Source organism: Eurosta solidaginis, chromosome 1, assembly GCF_040869045.1.
Source record: "Eurosta solidaginis isolate ZX-2024a chromosome 1, ASM4086904v1, whole genome shotgun sequence".
Lineage (NCBI taxonomy): Eukaryota > Metazoa > Arthropoda > Insecta > Diptera > Tephritidae > Eurosta > Eurosta solidaginis.
This window is the reverse complement of record NC_090319.1, coordinates 3,345,914-3,371,965: the sequence shown is the minus strand read 5'-3', so window position 1 is coordinate 3,371,965 and position 26,052 is coordinate 3,345,914. Positions and strand designations below refer to the sequence as shown.

At 34.5% G+C, this 26,052-nt stretch overlaps 2 protein-coding genes across 2 annotated transcripts in view; one reads left to right on the top strand and one right to left on the bottom strand.

Moving 5' to 3' along the window:
- Nucleotides 1-26,052, top strand: part of Dhc1 (Dynein heavy chain 1) — a 108,255-nt gene that overhangs the window by 5,068 nt on the left and 77,135 nt on the right. Inside the window, exons 6-10 of the mRNA XM_067777450.1 lie at nt 20,307-21,185; nt 21,246-21,446; nt 22,567-22,686; nt 22,890-23,046; nt 25,554-25,608. Coding sequence (XP_067633551.1) covers nt 20,307-21,185; nt 21,246-21,446; nt 22,567-22,686; nt 22,890-23,046; nt 25,554-25,608 — 1,412 coding nt within the window. The remainder of the gene's footprint in view (nt 1-20,306; nt 21,186-21,245; nt 21,447-22,566; nt 22,687-22,889; nt 23,047-25,553; nt 25,609-26,052) is intronic.
- LOC137246350 (uncharacterized) lies at nt 11,156-18,116 on the bottom strand. Its single transcript, XM_067777455.1, has 5 exons — nt 17,979-18,116; nt 14,277-14,351; nt 12,574-13,016; nt 11,927-12,133; nt 11,156-11,855 (listed from the first exon to the last, which is right to left on the bottom strand). Exons 1-5 carry the CDS (start codon nt 17,998-18,000, stop codon nt 11,712-11,714), a joined length of 891 nt encoding a protein of 296 aa, XP_067633556.1. The 5' UTR covers nt 18,001-18,116; the 3' UTR covers nt 11,156-11,711.

Genomic DNA, 26,052 nt, shown 5'->3' with positions numbered 1-26,052 from the left:
GGGAACGACCCTTTGGGGAGTGTTGCGCCAGTGGTTACCATATATGCTAGGAGAAGAGCTTTCGGATTTTTTTTAATTGAAATATGCTTCCTGCAGTTGAAAATATTGCTTACATCCTTTAATTGGAATAAATGGCGGAACACGGATACCAAAAGGAGTAACGGATGCCCATCGAGAGTGGTGTACAATTATAATATAATTGTACGCGTGGGGCAGTGCTCATCTTGTCTCTTGAGATGTCGAACTGTTGTGGAAATATGTTAAAATTTAAATGGGGTGAAAAGATTGGCCTCAGCCCTTAATTTTGACTTGGAGAAAGGACATTGTTGTACATCTTTTGGCAGTGAGGAATATAAACGTACCCTATACCGATTTTTGGCTTAATCGGAGATATGATAATTAAAATCAATGAGAGCGAGGCAAGCCTTGGATCTCGCTGCGGATTCGCTAAGTAACCGGTTACCTGCATTATAACTCGAAAGTGGAGTTGCATTGCATCTAAGTGCCATAACCCATATAATGGAAGAAGTGTACACACAGAATTAATGGGGACCAAGGTAATCGAGCCTTGGACGTTAAGGCAAACCCCTCCACGAGCAGTTTTAATGTAATCTAATCCTTTGAATGATATTTTTCTCTGCCAAGGAAGGGACATCATTTTCGTTGCAGCTGAACACTTGATTCAACTTACAGTGTTCCTCTTATTTTCGTGTTTTTACTCTACCTCTCCATCTGTCTGGTTCCCCTCCGTCCTTTTCCGGGATTCCCCTCCACCCCTCTATTTTCCATCATCCATTGCATCTAATTATCTATATTTTGAATCTTCTCCCTTTTTCCTTTTCCTTGCATTTTTTTCGGCCTTCTAGTGTCGATCCTTTTCTCCTCCTTCGCTTCCTCTTACTTTACCTTTCGCTCTCGGACCTTCTGAACCCATCCTCTCCCTTTAGCACACCCTCGCTGTTTTCGTCCTTTGCATTTTCAATACCCTTTCTTATCATGTCCCTTCGTTTTCCACAACCCACCGTCTCTCCGCCCCATCTGCATTTCTTTTTTCAACTTTTGTTTTTAAAAAAATATTAAAAAGAAAATTTTGTATACTAAATTATTTTCTAAATTAATAACACTAGTCAACAAGAGAAATTACTTTGAAGTCTAACTAGTAGTAGGGAAAAGTGGATTCTAGACCAAATGGTGAAAGGAAAAATGTGCAAGGAAAAGTATATACACACCGATACACATATATATACAGCAAACCAATTCCGCTAGGTGGCGCATCCATTCTTCCGGTTTGTGTTCTGGCTGATGTATAAGAAAAAGCTTAGAGCTTTTTCCCTTTAGCAGAGCTTAGCCGTAAACATGACAGCATATAAATTAGATATATATATATAACAGCAAAATACATACCGACTAGAGGTCTGCTTAGAGTACTAATAAAATTAGTGCACTTAGTCATAAGCCAAAAAATTGTGTCTAAATGTGTACTTAGTCAAGTACAGACAAATACTATGAGTGACTAGCACATAAAATAGAAAATACATATATGACATTGTTGAGTATAAATTGAAATAGCGCTGTATTCAGTTTAGTTTCGTGTACATCGTTGTGTTGCTAGCGTCAGAAGACTGATATGACTATATTCATTTTATTGTACTGTTAGTCATACTGATTCAAATTAGTGTTTTCGTATAACACAGTTGACTTTCTTGCTCAATAAGACAATTGAGTACTGAACTGCTTCGTGGCTTATGAGCGGTTATTCATTTTAGGAAGCATGACTATGTAAATGTGTTTTAGTGGATATAAGTGCTTCAAATTGTTTGTTTGCGTACGCACTAATATTAATTTTTTGGTTAGTCCACTAATAACCTTAAAGAATGAATAATTGCAGATCACTGATACCGACACAGACACACCCATCCATATACATACATTTAGATAAGAGCTACTTGTCTCAATGCATATAAATTGGACATCTTTTCGGTAAAAAAATGTAGTAAATTGTTTAAAGCCGCTAAGCACCCATCTATATTTCACGGATAAACATTTTATAAGGATTTTCAGCCGTGTTTAACCAGGATCACTTCTAGTAAACAGTAATAAACTTTAATACTTATACACCGTTACTTCTTTAACACCGTTGCTTTTTGTAGGCATATTCACCATTATGAATTTCAAATGAAAAAAACTCGAAAAAGCCAATTAATAAAAAAATAAAAATGTATCCGTGTAGTTCTTGTGAAAAGATATATACTCGGAAGAGGAGTTTAGTTAGACATATTACAATGAAACATCAAGTTATAAAAAAAGCCCCCATTTTTTGCGAGCACTGTAAAATTCAAGTGAAACAAAATGTATGGGCAGTCCACTTGAGAACAAATATGCATAAAACGAATTGTATGCATAATGTAAATAGTAATGTTAAATGTATTAACGCTATGTTTAATAATCGTATTGAGACATACGTTTTGGAAAACGATCAACCCAATGATTTAATTGTTGAACATTTTTTTTAAAAACATTTTAACGAATTATCTGCACTTTTACAGAAATCTATAGAAACGCATGAAAGCATCAAATTTAACTTTGAGTTATTTTGTAAATATATTCAAACTAGCAGACCCGGTAGACATAGTTCTGCCCTAAATTTGGTCTATCTGCATACATTTTAATAAGCTTTTCCGTCTAACTCTGCGCTCCCCCTCTTTTTCTTAATCCTTTTATTCACTCCTCCCTCCGTCTTTTTCGCTTCATCTATCTCTATCTTCGTCTCACTCTATCTCTTTCTCGGTCCCCTTCTCCTTCCTATCAGTATTGCCATGTTGATGCGACTAAATCGAGTATCACAATGAAAATTACTTTAAAGCTCACAGCAACAGCTTTCATTTGATATCCATATTACATACACATTCTAGGGGTATCCGGGTCCACGTTTTGGCCTATATCTCGAGACCCTAGTCACCAATAGGTATGAAAACTACCCTGTACTAAAGCACTCATCAACAGTTTTCATTTGATATCCATATTGTATAAACACATTCTAGGGGTGCCCGGGTTCACGTTCTGGCCTATATCTCGAAACCCTAGTCACCGATAGGTATGAAAACTACCCTGTACTAAATATACATACAATTGTGAAATAGCATAAAAAAAAATAAATAAAAAAATGAAATAGCATAACCATATAAATTATTAACAGATAAATAAATTATATAATTTGAAGACTTAGTCGCATCGTAATCACTTAAATATTTATTGTTAGCAACTGAACGCCGTTTGCAACATTGAACAATCCCGCCCCTAATTCCCGACATTATAAAATTATGCATGTTTTCATCAGTAAACAATTCTAATTCTATTCTAGTTATTTTGAGCATTGCGTCCCAAGATAATCCTGGAGATGTATAATATTGACAAGGGTCTAGTCAATAAATTCCTTAACATAATTTTCTAAAATTTTCAAAAATGTCACTGAGGAGTAGCACATCTGCTTTTCGATATAATAATAAATAATCTAATAAATTGGAACAATTAAATGTTGTCCAAACATTTTGTGCCTGCTGATAATCATCGATACTACACGATTCATTTGATAACTTATTAACCCTTTCAGCCCCGCACCTGAACCGGCTATCAGAAAATTTTTTTTCATCATTCCCGCGATTACTAGACCTAAATTAAGGAATTTTGAAAATTTTGGACTTTTGGAAATATCGGATCACTAGATATTGAAAGTTGCTTACAAGCAACTTTGGGCCGTTGAAGAAGTATTTCATGCCCTTAGAAATGAAAGCGAGTTTTTGAAAACTATCTTTTAATCCTTTATTATTAAGAATATTATTTGGTAGTATAATCACTTACTTATGATACGCTAGAAAACAATTTTTACTTGTATTACAACATAGGTGGATACCACATTTTTCACATTTTGATAAGGGTGTTCCTGTCTTACAAAGACGGCATCGACCTTTGTCTCCCCATACAACCCAGTGTTTATTTCCATCATATCTCTTCGATTTCGGTGGATCATATGTAACTTTACGTCGTTTGGAACTAGAACTGGGTGCAAAAGGAGACGGAGGTGATGGTACCGAATCCATTTTCTCTAGTTCCACGTTATTTCCACTGAGCCTTCCTCTTTTCCTTTGTAAGGAGCTTGAAGAGGGCGGGGCAGCATTTAGCAACTCACTCGCTATTTCCATTTGAAGTTTTATAAGTGGCATATTCTTTGCATTAGGCTCTACCATTTTGAGGTGCTTGCGGTACAAAAGCCAGGAATTCGTAATTGCCGTTCCCAAACACCAGTAAAATATTCGCATGTACCATTTAACAGATCGATGATTGACTTTATAAAGTTCCATAAGCATATCAGAGAGATCAACTCCCCCCATGTGCTTGGTGTATTCCGATACAATAGCTGGTCTTGGGGCATCTATAAATTGCTTGTCTTTTGCGCTCCAACGACGACATGTTCCAATTGGCTCATCTCCAACAAATGTAGATAACAACTGTACAGCTTTGTTTTCCAACCAGCGAACCGTAACAATTTCATTTCGATTTTAATGTTTTTGCTATCACCGTTGCCCGAAGTTGCTTACAAGCAACTTAAGAAAAGAAAAAATTATAGATTCCAACTATGCAACTTGCTTTTAAATATTTTAATGCTTACATTTTATTTCACCTTTTAGTGTTACAACTGCGTATTTAATTTTTTAATTAACTAATTATAAGTATTTTTAATTTTTTTTTTTTTGATTTGCACTAAAATTTCAGCACGCTCGATATGATCGAGTAAACTCCGAATAAAGCATCACCGTTACGCTAGTCGCCACACAACTGACTCTTTTTTTGTTGGTTTGCTTTTCCAAGACCTGTAATTAACCAGCTCGATGCATGACTTGAAGAGTTAGTTTTGTTTGGTTCATATAAAACGGTACAAAAAGTCAAAGTTGCATTTAAGCAACTTTGGGGTCGAAAGGGTTAAAGAAATGTGAACGTAATTGTGTTTCGTTGAGACGTTCTTCTGAATCTAAGTAGTCATATGGAAAAATACCTTACGTTTCATTAAACCAAAGTGATGATCGTTGGGGAAATAAGCCTTTGTTATTTCTAAATCATTATTACTTAAGTTCTTAGCTAAACTGTCTAAGCTAGAAGGCATGAATCGAAATGAATCTAAAAACCTAAGTTCAATGGTATCTTTATTATTAACATATATTCTCTTTGATATTGAAATATACAACTCTTTGTTTAAGGGAATAATATTTATATCCCCCTCTACAAATGACAACTTTTTAATAAATAAATGACAATAATATTTAGATAAATTATGAAAAAATACTGGAATAAAATTTGATATCTGATATTCTAAATTACATTTATTATGTGCTGGACCTCTATATTCACCAGTTAAATGGCAATGGTCTGCTACTCTATCTTTTAATAAAAGTTCCATGGATGCATTCTAACTATTTTACTCAAATATAGGTGGTAAATATCTAAAATATCATCGAAAATACTTTTAAAAAATGTTTTGGAGCATCGACACCGCTATATATTTTAAAACGATTCAGTTGGTTATTATATGAGCACTTAATAAAATAACAATAGGCATAAGGAATATGTTCTTGCACACATTGAGTCTTACTAGAATTTTGAATATCTATTGGTTTTAGAATACATTCGAAATCTGCATATATAGTAAATCTAATCTAATATAATCTAAATCTTAGTCAGTACATCTAATTGTTTTTTGAAATTTTCAAATTTTAGCATTCTTTTCTCAGGTGTAGGCATGCGTGTTACAATTTTTCTACAATGCTTTTTATGGGTTATCAAAATGTATTAGACATGCATTGCAAAAATAAAATTTATTCTTATGTCTTGTAACTTGATCCCTCATTAATCTACTTAAATTTTTTATCCAAACATGATGGATTTCATTGAAATCATCACTGTATAAAGAAGTAAGATTAATGTGATGCGATTTTTCTTCTTTTGTTAAATAATAGGGTTCTATTATCAAATTGTCTTCTATACCAAACACATTTACACTAATATCTGGATTAATTGATTCAAATATTTCAATATTTTTTATTTGTAATGGGAAACTTAAATTTTCAAAATTGACTACTTTATTATTAATTCAAGTTATAATGGAATCTTGGATATTTCTAATGTGATATGAAGAACACCTTTGTCCATGTGTTGAGGGTTGGTAGAGAGATGAAATTATGGCCCACTTAAAGCAATATATAACATTGTTAACAATATTAATACAACCTTTTTTATCTGTTATTACATTTGGTAGTGGTATATATAATGAGCTTCTAATTGGTTGGTATTTATTTATGTTTACTTCTAGATGGATAATTTCACTTAGACTCCAACCAATATCTCGCTCTTGAAATCTTTTCATTTCTTCAATCAATTTACTAAACGTTTCCTTAATTATTTCACCAACATTATTGTTCTCCATAAACGCTTCAGTCATTAATGTTTGGTTTGACATTATAGCAAATTCTTCAATATTTTCTTTTATTTGAATATATTTACAAAATAACTCAAAGCTAAATTTGATGCTTTCATGCTTTTCTATAGATTTCTGTAAAAGTGCAGATAATTCGTTAAAATGTTTTAAAAAAAAAAAGTTCAACAATTAAATCATTGGGTTGATCGTTTTCCAAAACGTATGTCTCAATACGATTATTAAACATAGCGTTAATACATTTAACATTACTATTTACATTATGCATACAATTCGTTTTATGCATATTTGTTCTCAAGTGGGCTGCCCGTACATTTTGTTTCACTTGAATTTTACATTGCTCGCAAAAAATGGGGGCTTTTTTATAACTTGATGTTTCATTGTAATATGTCTAACTAAACTCCTCTTCCGAGTATATATCTTTTCACAAGAACTACACGGATACATTTTTATTTTTTTATTAATTGGCTTTTTCGAGCTTTTTTCATTTGAAATTGCTTTCAAATCCTTAAGAGCTTGATTCATAATGTGGAATATGCCTGTAGAAAGCAACGGTGTTAAAGAAGTAACGATGTATAAGTATTAAAGTTTATTACTGTTTACTAGAAGTGATCCTGGTTAAACACGGCTGAAAATCTTTATAAAATGTTTATCCGTGAAATATAGATGAGTGCTGAGCGGCTTTAAACAATTTACTACATTTTTTTTACCGAAAAGATGTCCAATTTATATGCATTGCGACAAGTAGCCCTTATCTAAATGTATGTATATGGATGGGTGTGTCTGTGTCGGTATGTATTTTGCGGTTTGTATAATTTATATGCTGTCATGTGTAGGGCTAAGCTCTGCTAAAGGCAAAAAGCTCTAAGCTTTTTCTTATACATCAGCCAGAACACAAACCGGAAGAACGGATGCGCCACCTAGCGGAATTGGTTTGCTGTATATATATGTGTGTCGGTGTGTATATACTTTTCCTTGCACATTTTTCCTTTCACCATTTGGTCTAGAATCCCCTTTTTCCTACTACTCTGACTATTTAATTTCGATGTATTATGGCCCCCTAAGTATAAAAACACCCAAAATTTAAAATTCTATGGATACGATTTTTTTTTTCTTTTTCTAAAATCACGAATTTTCACAGAGGTCTTTCCATTTATTTTATCATATCTTGGAAATTACTTAACTAAATTCGTTGAGAGAAACACCAGTGGATTCACCGCAAAATTTTCTTCAAGTCTTGATAAGAAAATTTTTTTATATGATCGACGGTTGTAGAGTCATTCACATAAAAATTAAAAAAAAATTTTTTTTTGCAAAATCGAACATTTTTTTATTTGTCAAAAATTCATAAATAATCGAAGGTTTTAAAAACTTACCATTTTTATTTCACGATCTTAAAACTGTAAAAATAAATAATTGAAACCTTATTTCGTGAAAATACATGAACAAATGTTGGTTTTATTGACAATAAAGTGAAAATTCCCAATTTAGCGAAAGTTTTGCATATCAAGCCTATTATTGTTTTTGACAAACAAATTATTTAGGTATGACATTTTGCGCAACTTTGTCTTTTTAAAGCCACGGGCATCGCCAGAAATGAGAAAACTTCATAATGACACTCAAGAAATTTTTCCCCGTCAATTTTTCGTAAGCCAAAACGCAGATCATAAGAAAAAATGCCTCATACTGTGTGGGAAATTTCAGTTGCCAACGCGGGTTTTCGTAAGAAAGAAGTATGATCATTTATATTTGTTATCAAATATATACAACTTTTTCCTTGAGGCATTTCTTGCGATGTTCTTAGAATCCTTAAATCATAAAAACAAAAAAATCAAATTATCACTCCGTCATAGAAACTGCTATACCTACCTACTGAACATCCCAGCCTGCACAGGCCATTTTCTATAACATATGAAGTTTTTTTGAAAACCCCTTTTTTCAAACCCTTTCGCAGGTAGTGTTTAAAAAATTTGCAGACTCATTAGGTGCCTGCCCTGTAGGGTATATTGCCGCCGATTGTGACAAACTTAACGAAAAAAAAAGATACATACTTTTGAAAATCGATCAATCAATAATCAATGTTATTTAACTAGCATTCCTGATCGCGAAAAGTCAAGTTGTCAACAACAGTAAAAAACTATTAATTGGTTAGTGAATTTTAAAAAAATGAATAATAACAGTAGAAAATTTGTCTGCAAAAATGACCCGAATATATTTTGTTATATATGTGGTCTTCACACTACAGCAAAACTGTGGAGAAATTTCACTACAATACAAAATTCATATAAGGATTATTTTAAAATAGATGTTGAGAATTTGAGCCAATATTGGACGCCAAATTCAATTTGTGATAGCTGTATATATATTTTAAAGAAATGGAAGTCCTACCCTCAGTAAGTAACAATTACATTTATTAATTAAACATATTTATGATACTCATTTTTCACAGAGAAAACATGCAAATTGAAAAACCTATGATGTGGAGAGAAACATGTGATCATTATGCTAACTGTTACTTTTCTTTAAGTAAAAAAAAAAAGGATTTGGAAAACATATGATTCGGTCTTATCCCACGATTTCAGCTGGTGGTGTTACTCTTCCCGTGCTAGATTCAGATGGAGTTCCATGTCCTGGAAATCAACATAATACGTATACTGGAGTTCCTCCATCGCCTATTTCTTCGTTTTCAAAAATCTCCAGCGTATCAGATGGATTTTGCCCAAAGCCTCTGACACAGTCCTTGTTAAACGATATTATAAGAGACCTAGAGCTTCCAAAAGATAAGTCAGAGCTACTTGCATCCCGTCTAAAAGAAAGACATTTATTAGAAAAACAGGTTACGATAACTACCTTTCGTGAGCGACATAAGCCATATGCTTTTTTTATAGAAATAAATACAATATATGTTTTTGCTATGATATAACTGTACTTTTTGGAAAGCTTGGCCAGACATATGACGCAAGTGAATGGAGATTATTTATTGATAGTAACAAAGAAAGCCTTAAAGCAGTGTTATTACACAATGGCAATCAGAGGGCATCAATACCCATCGCACACGCCGTAAATATGAAGGAGACTTACGAAACCATGTCCAAACTTTTAAAATATATTCATTATGAAAAACACGATTGGAAAATATGTTGCGACTTGAAAGTGGTAGCTTTACTAACTGGTGGTTACACAAAACATTGTTGTTTTCTTTGCCTTTGGGATAGCCGAGATCGAAGCGCACATTATGTAAGGAAGGACCGGCCAGCAAGAACCAATCACGAAGTAGGCACACACAATATAAAATATGCTGCTCTAATAAAAAAGGAGAATGTGATTTTTCCGCCATTACACATCAAGCTTGGATTAGTCAAGAATTTTGTTAAGGCGCTAAACAAAAATGAAAAAGTATTCGATTATATTCATACAATACTTCCAAAATTATCTGCTTCAAAAATTTCTGAAGGCGTTTTTGATGGTCCACAAATCCGAAAACTACTACAGAGCTCAACATTCGAGACGTTACTATCACCCGATAAAAAGGCTGCTTGGAACTCATTTAGGCTGATTGTTTCAAACTTTTTAGGAAATAATCGGGGTCCAAATTATAAGGAAATCCTTCCTGATTTACTAACCAAGTATTCGAAAATCGGTAAGTAGGAATATGATATGATTTTTGTATATTCATCATAATTGTAACCATTAAATTACATATACATATAATTTCAGGTGCAAATACATCTCTAAAAATGCATTTCTTACACTCCCATTTGGATTTTTTCCCTTCAAATCTTGGTGATGTCAGTGACGAGCATGGATAACGATTTCACCAACAACTTAAGTCAATGGAGGAGCGTTATCAAGGATTCTGGATCGAAAATGATGGGGGATTATAATTGGTTTCTTATACGAGAATCAAATTCAGAAAATTACAGTAGACAAGCAAAATGTAGAAACTATTTTTAAAGATTTCAGGTACTAAATTTTGTAGAATTTCTTTAATAAAGGTGTCTTAAATAGCTAAATAAACAAAAAAATAAAAAATACGTATTTTCCCTCCATTCACTTAATTGTTAATAATATTACCGCTTATCCATCGATTTTCATGAAATAAAGCTTGCCTTATTTGGAATATTCACAGTTTTGCGATCATCTAATAAAAGTTGTAAGTTTTTGTCTCTTTCGATTTTTTACGAATTAAAGAAGAAAAAAAAAAATGGAAATTTTTAATACAAAAAATTGATTTTTTTATAATGCGATGCAAATAACTCTGAAACCAATAAGTATTTAAAAAAATGGTATTTAAACAATTTTAAGGTAATTTCATTTGCTTTTATATGCTGTTTTCTCCAACAAAATCGGACAACCCGTTCCAGAGATATGATAAAATCAATGGATCTCCCGTTTCAAAAAAGGCAAATTTAAAAAAAAAAAAAAAAAAAAAAAACTCAAAAACGTATCCATAGAATTTGAAATTTCGACCAATTTTATAATTAGGAGACTATGGCAAATAAAAAAAAAAATAGTGGTGATCCAGGGTAATGCAAAAAGTTTAATTTTGTAGAACAGAGTAATAGGAACATATTTGGACTATGTATTTATTGAAATAATCTAAATTTTCACTCTTTTTCATTTAAGGCTGTCCTAATGCAAAGCTTTTTTTACACCTTTAATTGGGTTTAATTAACAACTATTTATTTATTTCCTTTTTTCTTTTTTAAAGTACAAAAATAACTAGGAAAAACTATTTAAAAAAAATTTACAGTGTACTCAAGTTTTAATCAAGCAAAGCGAATTCAATCAATTCGACATGCAGAAGAATGTCAAGTCAAAAGAAAATCTTCATTGATTTCGATTAACTGACATTTTGTTGTAAAAGCCATTGTATGAAAAATAATGAAGAAAAAGCAATCAGCTGATGGGATAACAACACCTGGTACTGAATTCGCCTTGATTTGAATCATGAAAACCAAAATTTCATAAATTATACGCTGATAACGCTCAAATAGGAACGAAACGAGGTTCTTCAATACGGGGTGGCTGAATGTTGTTGTTGTTGCTGTATTGACGACAAAGACACTCCCCGAAGGATTTGGGGAGTGTTATCGATATTGATGGTCCTTTGCCGGATATAGATCCGGTACGTTCCGGTAACAAAGGACCATTAAGGTACTAGCCCGACCATCTTGGGAACGGTGGCTGAGTGTTAAAAAGATAAATCGATACATCTTAATTTTAATTATTGCAAGTTGCCTTTACTTCCGCATGATCTTCGATATTCTAAAATTCCTTCCTTTCGCCAAGTACGCGCGAGGTTTACATATTTGTTATAAAGCATGCCACGAGCACGGGTCGTACCCACACGTGGGATATAATAAATATCCTAAAAAAAAATAAAATTGTTTCAAACAAACTCGAAATTCTCACTAAATTAACTAAATATTAAATACTTACATAATTTTCTTTGGGAAATATCTTTAGTAACTGTGTGGTCATGCTGTGAAAATCATGCACAGACATGCCCAAGCGTTTGTCCAGAGCAGCAGCAATTACGAGCTTTACAACTTTTTTTCGATGATGCATATCCAAACCGTTATTTTCTTTGTAGTATTCAAGAGCACTCACGCCCTCAAATGAACTTGATAGAACAGAATGTAAATCCTATAAGTAGAGGGGAAAACATAAGTAGAGGGGAAAACATAAGTAGAGGGGAAAACATAATTTAATGAAGGATTTCAATTATTCAGTGAATGAATGAAAATAATAGTTGAAAAGATGAGATTACGATTACTGTAATTGTAATCGTTCCTGCCACCATTTGCTATCGCCGAAGTTACTATTTTAATGCCCGATTTTTTTTTTAATAATCGCTGATATATTGCTATATTTTCGAATTATTTTCCTTTTTGCACCAAAGCGATTCTCAACTTTTAGTCCCCTTAATGTCTGCATGCGGCATAAAATTACGCTAATGTTTTTGGGTTTGTGTAATGAGCTAATATCGTCTGACTAAGTAACTGCAAAGGCATTGAATTAGTGACTTCATGGCGATAGACGCTTATCAGGCAATTCCTGGAAGGTTATTTTCGAATTTTACATACCAAATCTGGTTTTGGATCAGCGTCGTAATTATCGCATTTCGACCCACTCGTCGCCGACGCTGCTCTTGAATCGCTATCATCGAGCATCTCATCCTCTTTCATAACAACTTCCCATTGATTTTCGACAATTAAGACTTCTGCATTAGCCAATGATTCTTTTGGACTAGAAATTGATTCTCGACTTTGACTAGCAACTAATGCTTTTTGACTACCAATTAATTCTTCTGTACTAACTTCCGGTAATTCGCTTTTGATCGAGACGGTTGTTGTATCTGCTATGCCTCTATTTAACATTACCATGGGATGTGTTTTCTTTAAATCTTGCTGTTGCCGCCAGGCATTGAGATGAAAACGAAATATGGATCGTGGTCCGATTTTCGGTATTAGATCTGTAATGTCGGAATCTGTGAGATGCCGGAACGCCTCAGTGCATACTTCTTGTTCTGTTGGGATTATAGTGAAAACTTAGACCACGTTTATACGTGCACTAATCTATGAAAATGAATATAAGTATTATGGCATGCAAATAAATATATCGTTAGCTTAATTCGCAAAGGATTTTCAAAACTGCACTTTTCACAGATTCTATTATGAAATATAGAATGTCCCTTTGAAGAATTTGAATTTGTTAGAGCCAATGCCAGCAGAGATATGCCGCTTTAAAAGTCCATATTTACATAAAGTGTAATAAACATAAACGTTTTTTGCTTCTCTTTTAAACTTTTAAATTAGTTGGTGAAGGCCTTTGTGAATTAAGCTAATGATATGTAAATTAGGGTGCTTCGTATTTTTCCAGCTTGTCCTACAAAGCCAGACCCTCCTTGGATATCGAACATTTTATTGTAAACAGATGTAATAAAAATTAAATATTCTGGAAAGCCTCCTAGGTAATGAAAACGTGCTCTGCAAAAAACTATTTAACCCAGTTTACAGATAGACGTGCTGCAAATAGACGTCCGAGAATTCCCATAAAATGGTTGGATGTGTGCAGAAAACCATAAAGCGGTTAAAACAAGTTTAATTCAGATAACTTACGAAACCACATTTTGATGACGCGGCGAAGATTTATTGCAAGGCTTGGGTAACAGCCGTTTTTAAAAACCTGTTTTTTTTCGAATCTATAACATATCCATAATCATGATGCAATTAATATTCAGCTGTTCTCATCCCGTTGACGTTTTCCCTTATTCTGACAAGTTCGGCATGCATAATTTAGAGGGTTCTCTATCATACATAACTGCCTTTGAATTCTACTACGATCGGAGTAGATTTTACTATACGTTTAGAGATATAATAACTATGTAAGCCGCTACCAGAATTTTTTAGACATAAACATAACTTTGTATTCCCCAAAATATTATAGACAAAATTTTGCGGAAAACTAATTTTTTTGCGGAAATTTGTAGAAACAATTTAGCAATAAAAATTTAGTATTTGTGTAGTACAAGTAAATACTGGCAAATAGAGCTGCCGAAAAATTGAGGTTATGTTGTTGACATCACCTTTATTATTTCAACATGATCCACAATGTGACCCTGAAAGGAAAATTCTATGAAGCAAGAATTTGAGATAAAGCTTTCACTAACAATTTAAATTCAAAAGAAGTGAATTGAATGATTAATGTATACAATTCCCGAAATGAGGCCACCCTTATGTTACTTAGTAAGTGTGTATGTATGCGAATGTTAGTACGAGATCAGTACCTTCAAATTTTTTGCATAGACTTTCCAGCTTCCATAATTTAAGCAAGTTACTGGCTTCTTTTAATGAGTCCTTTCCTAGAAAAAAATAACAAACGAAGTTACAGTTAATGGGTTAACATAAAAGTAATCATTTTTTAAATCACAACAGCTCTGAAATAAGTAATTTTATATGATTTTTATAAATAGGACAGGCAGCTCAAGACGGAGTTTGACAGCGTTTCAATTCGAGCTAAAATCAAACTTCTATATTCCATGAGTGCTTAAAAGAGCCGTAATCGGTCACCAATAATCTCTCCTTCTGAAAGTTTTTAAGTACTTCCAGCTTTATGAGTTCATTATCAGAAAAAAAAAATTATGTATACCTATCACTTTGTGTGCTAGAATTGTAGACTCTTGATATGTCTGCGCATTATTCCCAATATTTTCAGTGCAAATTTAAGCTGTTGGTAAAGTTAATCTCAATCTGAGTCTGGTCCTATGACCGTTTTCATAAAATTTTACTCCTCGCAGTTTAAGGGGCAAAAAGATTAGGTTTAAACTTTAGTTAACTTAATCTCGCACTGAAAACTGTGCCATCGTCACTGTTGGTACAATTGCACTCACTATTTCATATTTGTTGAATCATTTTGGCAACCATGAAATGGCTCTCAAAAGTATTTTGCATTCGAAGCTGATTCCAAAAACCTTTGATTAATTTCATATTTTTTGATTCATTTAGTAATTTTGTAAATAAATTTAAGTAAATGCTTCGTACTGTAGTCATAATTTTTGCAAACAGCAAGAGCTTTAAGGTGACTTTTCGGCAAAATTTTATGTTTTGTTGCACTTGATCTCCCAGATAGGACCACCGATTTCCTATCAGATGTATGTGAGGGCCTCTACAAAGCGTCTCATATATTTTAACATCATGGACTGTGTGGTTGGGGTCATTGTCTTGTTAAAATAGAAATTCATTATGTCAAACCAAAACTAGTTTCCCAACACCCTGAGCGGACACACAGACCTGCGCCATCTCAAAACCTTCACCATGTTTCACAGTTGCTTTGATATTATAGAGTTGCAGCTCTTCATTCCGCTTCCGCCATATCATGCGACGATCAACTGATCTAAATATGACTTATGTATTTGCTGTCATCACACATCACATTACAGTTTTCCAGAAGTCGAAACCATTGGTTTTATACTTCTTGGCGAATAAGAGTCGTTTTTATACTCAGTTGAGCAGAGCTCACAGAGTACATTAAGTTTGATTGGATAACGGTTGGTTGTACATATATAAAGGAATCGAGATAGATATAGACTTCCATATATCAAAATAATCAGGATCGAAAAAAAATTTGATTGAGCCATGTCCGTCCGTCCGTCCGTCCGCCCGTTAATACGATAACTTGAGTAAATTTTGAGGTATCTTTATGAAATTTGGTATGTAGGTTCCTGAGCACTCATCTCAGATCGCTATTTAAAATGAACGATATCGGACTATAACCACACCCACTTTTTCGATATCGAAAAACCGAAAAAGTGCGATAATTCATTACAAAAGACAGATAAAGCGACGAAACCTGTTAGATGAGTTGAACTTATGACGCAGAATAGAAAGCTAGTAAAATTTTGGACAATGGGCGTGGCACCGCCCACTTTTAAAAGAAGGTAATTTAAAACTTTTGCAAGCTGTAATTTGGCAGTCGTTGAAGATATCATGATGAAAATTGGCAGGAACATTACTCCTATTACTATATGTACGCTTAATAAAAATTAGCAAATCGGAGAATGACCACGCCCACTTTTAAAAAAAAATTTTTTTTTAATCCAAATTTTAAAAGAAAAGTTAATATCTTTACAGTATATAAGTAAATTATGTCAACATTCAACTCCAGCAATGATATAGTGCAACAAAATACAAAAATAAAAGAAAATTTCAAAATGGGCGTGGCTCCGCCCTTTTTAATTTAATTTGTCTAGGATACTTTTAACGCCATAAGTCGAACAAAAATTAACCAATCCTTGTGAAATTTGGTAGAGGCTTAGATAACTGTTTTCTGTGAAAAAGGGGGAAATCGGTTGATGCCACGCTCAGTTTTTATACACAGTCGTCCGTCTGTCCTTCCGCACGGCCGTTAACACGATAACTTGAGCAAAAACCGACATATCTTTAATGAACTTAGTTCACGTGCTTACTTGAACTCACTTTATCTTGGTATGAAAAATGAACGAAATCCGACTATGACGCCCACTTTTTCGATATCGAAAATTACGAAAAATTAAAAAAATGCCATAATTCTATACCAAATACGAAAAAAGGGATGAAACATGGTAAGGTAATTGGATTGTTTTATTGACGCGAAATATAACTTTAGAAAAAACTTTATAAAATGGTTGTGAAACCTACCATATTAAGTAGAAGAAAATGAAAAAGTTCTGCAGAGCGAAATAAAAAACCTTTAAAATCTTGGCAAGTATTACATATATAAATAAATTAGCGGTATCCAACAGATGATGTTCTGGGTTACCCTGGTCCACATTTTGGTCGATATCTGGAAAACGCCTTCACAAATACAACTACCACCACTCCCTTTTAAAAATCTCATTAATACCTGTAATTTGATACCCATATACTACAAACTCATTCTAGAGTCACCCCTGGTTCTTTATTAACGTTTGAAAATGAAATTTTTGAGTGCTACTCGCCCGTCAATATCATCACTTCTCTTCGAACTATCTCGTCCTATACATGGGCTTGTACTGTAGTTTTAAGTTTTGCGTTTATTTTTGCGGCCGATGTAAGGTTTTTACGGCAACAGGTGAATCACCATTCGTTTGACAGCTTTTTCAAAACAAGCTATTTTAACCTAATTCAAATATGTATGTAGTTAAATCGGTGCTTTATTTTAAATGGATTTAGAGATTAAATTTAATATTTTTCAAATTTCAAAAGAAAAACAACCCACACCAATATTAACTCGCGCGAGTGGAGCCACTTTTACGTGATCGTCTCATAGAAAGTTTCAACTATTTCATCAAAAAAAGCAAGTAGGCAAGCCAAAGTCAATTTTAAGATTTTGTTTATCAAGTGTTGTTCCCATAGTTCGTACAGTTTTGAAAAACACAAAACATCAAATTAACCGTTGACCCAGTTAGGGTATTGAGTCAAATTAAGTGATTTAGAAAAGAACTCCAAATATTATTATGCAGCAATAATTTCAGAAATATGAAGCTAATTATATTTTAATCTTCCTATTTTTTTTTATTCGCCATATATGTATGTAGTACCTATCTATCTACTATGTACTATGTCCAATCTCCACCTCACATCTGTACCATCGTTTGACATAACACAAGTTTTTGTTTATTAAAATAATAACAAAACGTCTATTGTATTGTTATGTGCCGCAAAACAACAACATTTAACTCTGTTGAGTAGAGAAATAAACTAAATATAAAATTTGTTCTACTGCTTATCATTTGCCTTTGTTTGTTTTCGAATAACAAGTCTATTCGTGTATATGTATGTATGTATGTACGTATTTGTATATTGAACGATATGTGTTTGTGTGCTTAACAACTCGTTGTTGTTAAGACCTGCGCATCGAATCATTCTTTGGTTGTAAAAAAATAAGTTTATAAGTATGTACATACATTTGTTAGCAATTTTCTGTGACAATTTATCGATATTTAATTAACAAACTTTAACTAAATACTCACTTTCTTTCTCCATATCTTCCATTGTTAATATTCAATCGGAATGTTATTTATCTATTGAAATAACAAAATCTAAAAATTACAGAACTTATCTGAACTGTACGCACAGCAAAAACCTCGTCACCACAATCTGCTATTCAGTTGTCGAATGTACACAGAGTAATAAAACCGAATAACAACGACAACAAAATTACAAGTTCGACCACGAAGCGCAAAGAGAGCGCTAAAGCAACACAAACGGGTGTATAGAGTCATCTCTGTTTTGCCTGTTTTCAAGCGCCACCACTTTTTATTTCAAATGGAGCAGCTCAACGTGCTGATATACAAAAAAATATTTTTAAATGTAGATATGTATGTGCGCTAGTACGAAGAGATGCCATAACAAATTTATTAATACACAAATCATATCTTTTGAATTTTTGGTTTTACCTTATCAGGTAGACAAAGAAATGATTTAACGCATTGTCAAGCACCATACTAGCTAAAATAAACTCTAGTTTGAAACTAGTAGCAAACTAACTAGTCCTAACTTTTTTTACTTTAAACAAGAAAAACTCAAAGTTATTGCTAATTTTAGTGTCACTCTAGATATATGTATATATTTATTTGAATTTTGAGGTTTCTGCCACCTGGGTTCGAATCCATGGACTGTCCAATGTGTAGCGGGTACTTAGCCACTAGAGGTTTACGCCTATTACCTTATCGGCGGTGCGCCGTCGTATGCCGGCGTACTTGGTAAAAACATTTTTATCTATTTTTTTTTTCAATTATTCTGCAACCTTAGAAAGGAAGCGTTCCGGGACGAGTATAGCGATCTGTTGAAGATCTACAGGCGTGAAATTTTCAGGGCGAAGAGAGTCTCATGGACAAATTTTTGTATGGGCATCGAGTGCTCCAGCGAAACAGCGCGGCTGAGGAAAGTCCTAGCAAGGGGTAACATTGTCCAGGAACTAATAAAGAAAGAGGATAGTGAATGGTAACGTAATAGTGCCGAGTCCCTTGAGGTGCTTTTTGACACACATTTCCCATCGAGAGATGATTCAGAAGACCCTGCAAACAGCACTTGCACTTTGATCAGGAAGCGGGTAGTGCTGGGTTTCGTGACTGATACAAAGATCGAATGGGCGGTGAAGACTAAATTTAAATCGTAGGGCCCACTTGGTACATTCCCAGCAATTTTACAAATTTCAACAATCGGGGAATGGCCTAAAACAATATTCGATGGGTGCATAAGACTGAATACTGTTCTGCACTCTTGGAGGACTTCTCGTGTAGCTTTCCTACCAAAGCGGGGCAGATCGGTGCATGTATTATAATTATTATATTAACTGCTGTAAGGCACGATAACCTCCGAAGAGATTTCAGGCCGAGATTCTCTTCCAATTTGCTTCGTGCTCCTTTTAATTTTTCTCCTACAAATTGGCGGGACGGGACCTACATATTTTATGCCGACTCCGAACGGCATCTGCAAGGCAGATGAGTTTTCACTGAGAGCTTTTCATGGCAGAAATACACTCGGAGTGCTTGTCAAATCACTGCCGATCCCGCTTAGAAAACTTTCCTTTGCTTGCTTATTTTATGTTTACAGATCCTGAACAGATTTCTTTACTCGTTCCACTTTACGCCATTGTTGCTAGCTTTAAAATCTCACTAGCCTGCTATTTAAGAAATACTTAATTTATTACTTTATTATAGTGGTTGGGTTCAACCCCTGTATACCTACAACTCTTCTATAGTGGTAAGCTCCTATGATTGGACAAGTTTCATATTTATAAATTCCTGGAATTTGATCCAGTTTGATCCCCCAAAGTTTTCAAAGGCCTTTTTTCCCTTCTCATACCCTTATTTATCAGGCTGAACACAATACTTAGGTCCTACACACGTAAGAATACTACTCCTCTTAGGTACGATTAGACGACTCTCCTCTCAGTGTGGTCCGTCTCTCTCACACAGTGTAGTCGACATCCGCATCTGAGCCACCATCTTCTTATCCACTAGCCTTCTGAACCTAAAGCCTTTCCACCACATGAAAGCCCTGACTCCCATTTTATGTGCTCATGATGATTTTTAGGGGGAGCCTTGCAGCTTAATAGGAAAATGTCTTCGTTCAAATAAGGAGCACTCCATTTTTCATGAACCCTTACTTAGGCTTACTCCAATTCACGATATATAAATCAGTAAGGGTTTTCTTTTTTCAACAAAGTGGTAAAGAGATTTGCCGTATAATTGTAGGATGAAAACAAGTTTTGTATGCTGCTTTACTATATTTTTAATTAATTATTGTACAAAAGACGGATATCGACAATTGATTCCATTTTTTCTCTTTTCCAGATCACAAACCAAATGATAGAAACTTGCAAATCCTACATCACCTGTCGTTGTAAAGAAACAATTTGGTCACAAGATCGTAATGTTATACGCACAAAGTTAAGCAATTGCATTAAGCTAAATCACATTTACCACGAAACCTATTATACCGTTAGAGAGCAACCATTTTTACCAAATCAAACTCCGTTTGGTTTCTCGGAAAATTTTGTTTTTGGAAAATTTGATACATTTTGTGATCGTCTATCCAAAATTATTTGCATTTTTAATCTCATAGATGATTACAATCATCTCTTTGAACGTCGTTTGGAGGGTCTGTTGCTGGGCGAAACCCTACAAGATGCCAACAATCACTTCGAAGAAGCTAAAAAAGAAATCTTATCGAAAAAGTACGATTACTTAGATCATCGGAATAATGAATTTAATGATGATTTCGAACGTTTTATAAATAAAACTGACACATTGAAGGACACAATCGCCACGCTTATCGAGACGAATTTCGATACGGTGTGGGAGACACCACAATGCATACGATTTCTTACCCGTTTCGAGCGGGTTAGCGAGAAGATACCACTTAGCAAGATGGATGAGAAATATGTGCGCATCATAAAGTATGTGGATAAGGAAATTGATCGTGTCAACAAAATGTTCAAAAAGCAACGCGACGATCCCCCTGTTTGCCGAAATTTCCCCCCAATAGCCGGTCGTATACGTTGGAGTCGCGCCTTAGAGGCGCTGATGAAAGAACTAATGGATGCGGTACTTGATCATCAGGTGTTAAGCGGTTTGCCTATGACCAAGGATTTGGAAAACCGTTACAACAATGTAACGTCAACTTTGAAAGAGTATGAAAACGAGATTGTATCGATTTGGTTAGATCAAGATGTAGGTTCTAATTATTATGGTTAATTAAACAGTTAATTTTTCCTTATCGCTTGCTTGCAGGTAAGCGTGGCGGATGCTTGTCTATTACAACCAATCTTAGCTCTGCAAGGCGAACGTCTCATTGTAAATTTACATCCCACGATTCCACTGCTGATACGCGAAGCGAAGATGTTGGCCAAATTAAACATCGAATTACCAATTGTTGCCGCTACACTCATGAGCCGTCAAATATATTTCACGACCATACAAGATTCATTAAATGTGGGTAAACGAAATCGGAAGCTGCACATTGCTGAGCTTGTGTGCTGTGCCTTTTTTTACTCAGTTATGTTTGGAATACAGAGTACTATATTAACTCTGTTCGCCCAATGATAGATTGCTGTTGTATTAACGATAATTACACTCCCTGAAGGTTTTGGGGAAGTGTTATCGATGTTGATAGTCCTTTACCGGATATAGATCCTGTACGTTCCGGTCACAAACACCATCGAGGTACTAGACCAACCATCTCGGAAACGAATAATATGACCGCATTAAAGCTTCTAGGCCATCCCGTCCCCACCCCTAGTTCTATGAAGAACTTAGGGTCGCCAGAGCCTCGCCTGCTAAATGTGTGTATGATACATACATATTTGTAACAGGATTCCTCTCGCATAGGTCAGGTTGACAATGTGGTTGCGGAAGCTCTGAAGCTATAAAGCTTTGTATTTCCCTTGAATCCCTGTATTATAATTAGGTCTAAATTTCTATCGTTAGGCGAACATAGTTAATGTTCAGCAACAACAACAACCTTATTATGTTCATGAGATTGGGTGAAAAAAAGTAGCAAAAAAACTCTCCTAAATTTGAAGCTTAAGCTGACCCTTATAAACGAAGCTTCTTGTTTCATCAAACTATGAAAACACGGATATAAAATTTCAGAGAACTAAACCATTTTTTAATCTAATACACGAAGACTAGAATACTTTACCTAATCGAAGACGTCAAAAGTAAATTTTGCTAGAGGTGTAGGAGAAGATTTTTGTTTTTCTATTGAACAGCGAAAGTACCGGTTTGTATGATTTAGCCAGAGAGATTTCTCGACGGCTCATTTGTTGTCTGTAGGTTTTGGCAGTACTAATCTGATATTGTTGTCGTTATAGCTACATCTGTGGTCATCACAACCCCATACGAGTCGACTGTGCTTAACTTTTTGAAAGAGTTTTCTAGTCGTTGACATAAATTGCCTCAACATTGCGTTTCACCGCATTGTTCTGGCTTTGATACGTGGTCTAATGAAAGCGCAGCAGATTTCGAATATTTTGATAAATATCGTTTTTTTTTTAATGCTTTACTTGTTTTACTTGCTTTACTTGTTTTTTATATTTTTTATTCCTAACAGTGTTTGATAAAAATGTTTCTGTCAACTGTACGTGCCGTTAAATTGGAAGTACGTCCATTGTTTCTACCACAATTAGTGCGTCTAACAGCAATGCTGAAGCCCGGACTTCATACTATAAATGTAAGTTGGCACTATTTCATTGAATATTGGAAGTATATTTCGTAAACTTATATTAGGAACAGTCAGTTTTTTGACATAGGAATACCATTAAATGGTATTATAGTAGATATAATTTGATAAATGTATGATGTGTGTTCATATGTATGTGCTACCAACTTTGCATGTTTTAATTTTGTGTATTTTTGTTTTGGTTTATTCTAAAGTGGACTCATCAGAATTGGACGGAGTTCTATGAACGTTGCAAACGCGCCATCGAAACGTTCAATGTATTAGTTGCACGTGTCCACGATATCTACTCCAATCGTATTTTGAATGTTCTCATGTGGATGCAGGATATCTCATTACAAGTCCTCCCTGGAGGTAGGATACGTTTAATTAGTTCCAAAGTAGTATGTATGTACCTATATATGTACTTATGCATTTGTGTAGGTATATATGTAGGAGTATATGGGTATGACATGAATTTCTCCAAACAGTTTTTATATTTATTAACATGTGTATATATTTATAACTTAATTTGTATGTATTAGGGATGTTGCAAAATCGGATCAGGGCCCGTACTATGTTATACTATCAGTAACTGAAAACCATTTTCACTCATGCAGCTATGTAACTAAAACTATTTCTAAAAATTATAATAAATTATGGATCTCAGGTGTAGTGTTCGATGTCGCAAATTCACATTTGTCAATAGTCTGATCCACCATTTCAGAGCTATTGTGATTTAAAAAATGGATTTCAATCACGGATCTTAAAACGCAATACATACCCAGTTTAGCATTAAGACTTGTTAGAAAAACATGGCCCCACAAATTTTAAACCCAGGAATATATATTTAGAAAAAGATCATAAAAATAATATACATAACACTTTGGTGCGAGGTTTAGGCCGAGCCTCTTACCAATTTGTGGCGTGACAGTTTCTCATTTTTCCTACAACAGCGTCTGCAAGTTAGGTGATTTTTTACTGATAAGCTTTTCATGACAGCAAGCCCTCAAAGTCAAAACCCACTGCTGAGCGGCGACCATATTTAAAAAAAAATAATACAGTGAAACAAAACTAGACAACTGTGGTATTTTTACAAAGCTTATTTACTTAACTGAGCACACGTATAGTCCAGAATGTCTGAGTTATTTTTCATTATGAATACAAGGGGTCTTTAGTCAAGTTGTTGTTATCTTTTAAAAATTAGTATTTCAAAACAAACCTAATATTTTATACTTACATTTCAATGCTACACCTCAGCCCTTCTATAGTTTTTTGGCAATAGTCTAGAACAGGTCTAGACATCAGTATTAATAATCCGAAGGCAGAAAATAAAAATTTCAAGTTGTTTAAAAGATATTAACGAAAAACCGAAAAATGACCACGGGTCCCTCCGAAATCGGGAATGGAATCGATAGTATTTTTGCGCAGAACACCTTTCTGCGTTGGCGGCCTTCGGCACCCTTATAAAAAATTACCCTGGCCGGTCCACCAATGGGGTGGGATCAAATGAAATTCGTACACAATTTTTTTCAGTGCACAACAACATTACAACAAAGACATGAAAATTGCCAACTTCGACTGCAAATATCTCGATTTCGGATTATTGTTGTCGAGATTAATACGCATCTTATGACACCTCTCTCGATATTTTTGGACGCGTATTAGCAGTCGATCCCTGTTCTAGAGTTTTACCGTTTTTAACTCCAGTAAAAAATTTTAAATATAAAATAAAAACAAACAAGTTTATGCTTGCTCAGAAAAATATATCTTTGCAATGCCACCATTCAGAAAAGTACCATTTTTCCTTTGTCGTAAAATCGCTGCTGTACAGTGTAATCTTAACCAATGTGCTGTGGCCGAAATCGAGTGGAGTAGAGCTAACGGGTTGACGAGTTGAGGCGCAAAAAGAGTTACATTCGACTCTGCTAATGAGAACTTTTGCTCATGCTCCCCATTTGCGCGTAATTTTAAAAGTGCTGGCAGTTTGAAATCGGCCTAAAACATGTAGGTCCCGTCCCTCCAATTCGTAGGAAAATTAAAAAGAAACACGACGGAAATTCGAAGAGAAGCTTGTCATAATCTATTTGTAGGTATATCGCGCTTTGTATTTCTATATTATTAGGAATTTTTAAGTAGGGCGGGTCTCCGTCTTAGCTATTGGCCAATTTCTCGGTTGCTTATGAGGAGCACATACACCATAGAGGATCCGTTGGGAATTAGAATGACCTAAAGTGGACCGATCGGTTTAAATGGTGGATTTTGTTTCCAGTGACATTTTAATCGGCATATATAGTTTTTTCGGACTTTAACTATATTATTAAAATTAATGCCGTTACAGCCATTGTACATCGTAGTGAATGCAGCCGAAAGCTCCTTTTTCGTACTTTTAGGGCTGGATTTTGTATGGCGACGTGATGCTTTACGTCGCAGTCACTCAGATTCACATTCACCACTATATAATACACAAAATTTCACCATTGACTCAGGTTTCGGTTGAAATGAGAAAAAATTACTCGTTGCGTTATACATAATATGCCCCTTAAGCAATCTCAAAATTTCTGCACATCCGAATTCAATTATCTGATTACATGTAACTTTTTTTAAATTTTTTCGACCTTAGTTATCTATCAGCGATTTGTTACCGTCCATTTCCACTCTTAGTTGGTTCTTTATAGTTATGGTATATGTTCTTCTTTAATTTGCTTTCCTTAGTTGTTTCCTTTTTTTATAGCCCGTTGTAGCAATTAAAACCCTTAATTTTATGTTATTATTCTTATGTACTTAACATAATTTTGTATCATAACAATTGACCCACCCTAACGCTGGAGCTTTTGGTATACTTTAATGTGAGCTAACTTGAATTTCTGTTGTTTATTTAGAGGACGAAATATGGACTGTGGATGAATTTTTAGAGAAAAGTGAGGATGCATGCAGGTGAGTTCCTATAACAATTAGTAATAAACTCGTAAATTCCACTGCATTGTTCCGACGCCCATATTCTTATTATGAATAAAATAAATAGAAGAAGATGGGAAGGTATACATTTTATTGTCCTTACCTTCTTATCCTTAAGTTGATCTCAAATGTCTTAGTCTGAATATTGTATGCAAAATGAGATTCCACACTTATATATTTTTGTTGCGTAAACCGCGTCGGGGCTATCGCCAACATTCTCTCATTGGGTATTTTCGGTGATTTCCAGGCCCATCCTTTAATATAGAATCTTTGTTTGATGGTCAGCCAAAAAAATCAAAGAGTAGAGGGGGTGTGCAGATTATAAATGATAAGCATAACGGAAGCTTTGATAACTAAACTGGGTTCCTGGTCATGACTAATGAAAAGCCCCATGACTTGGCAAAGGAGAATGGGACACTCCAT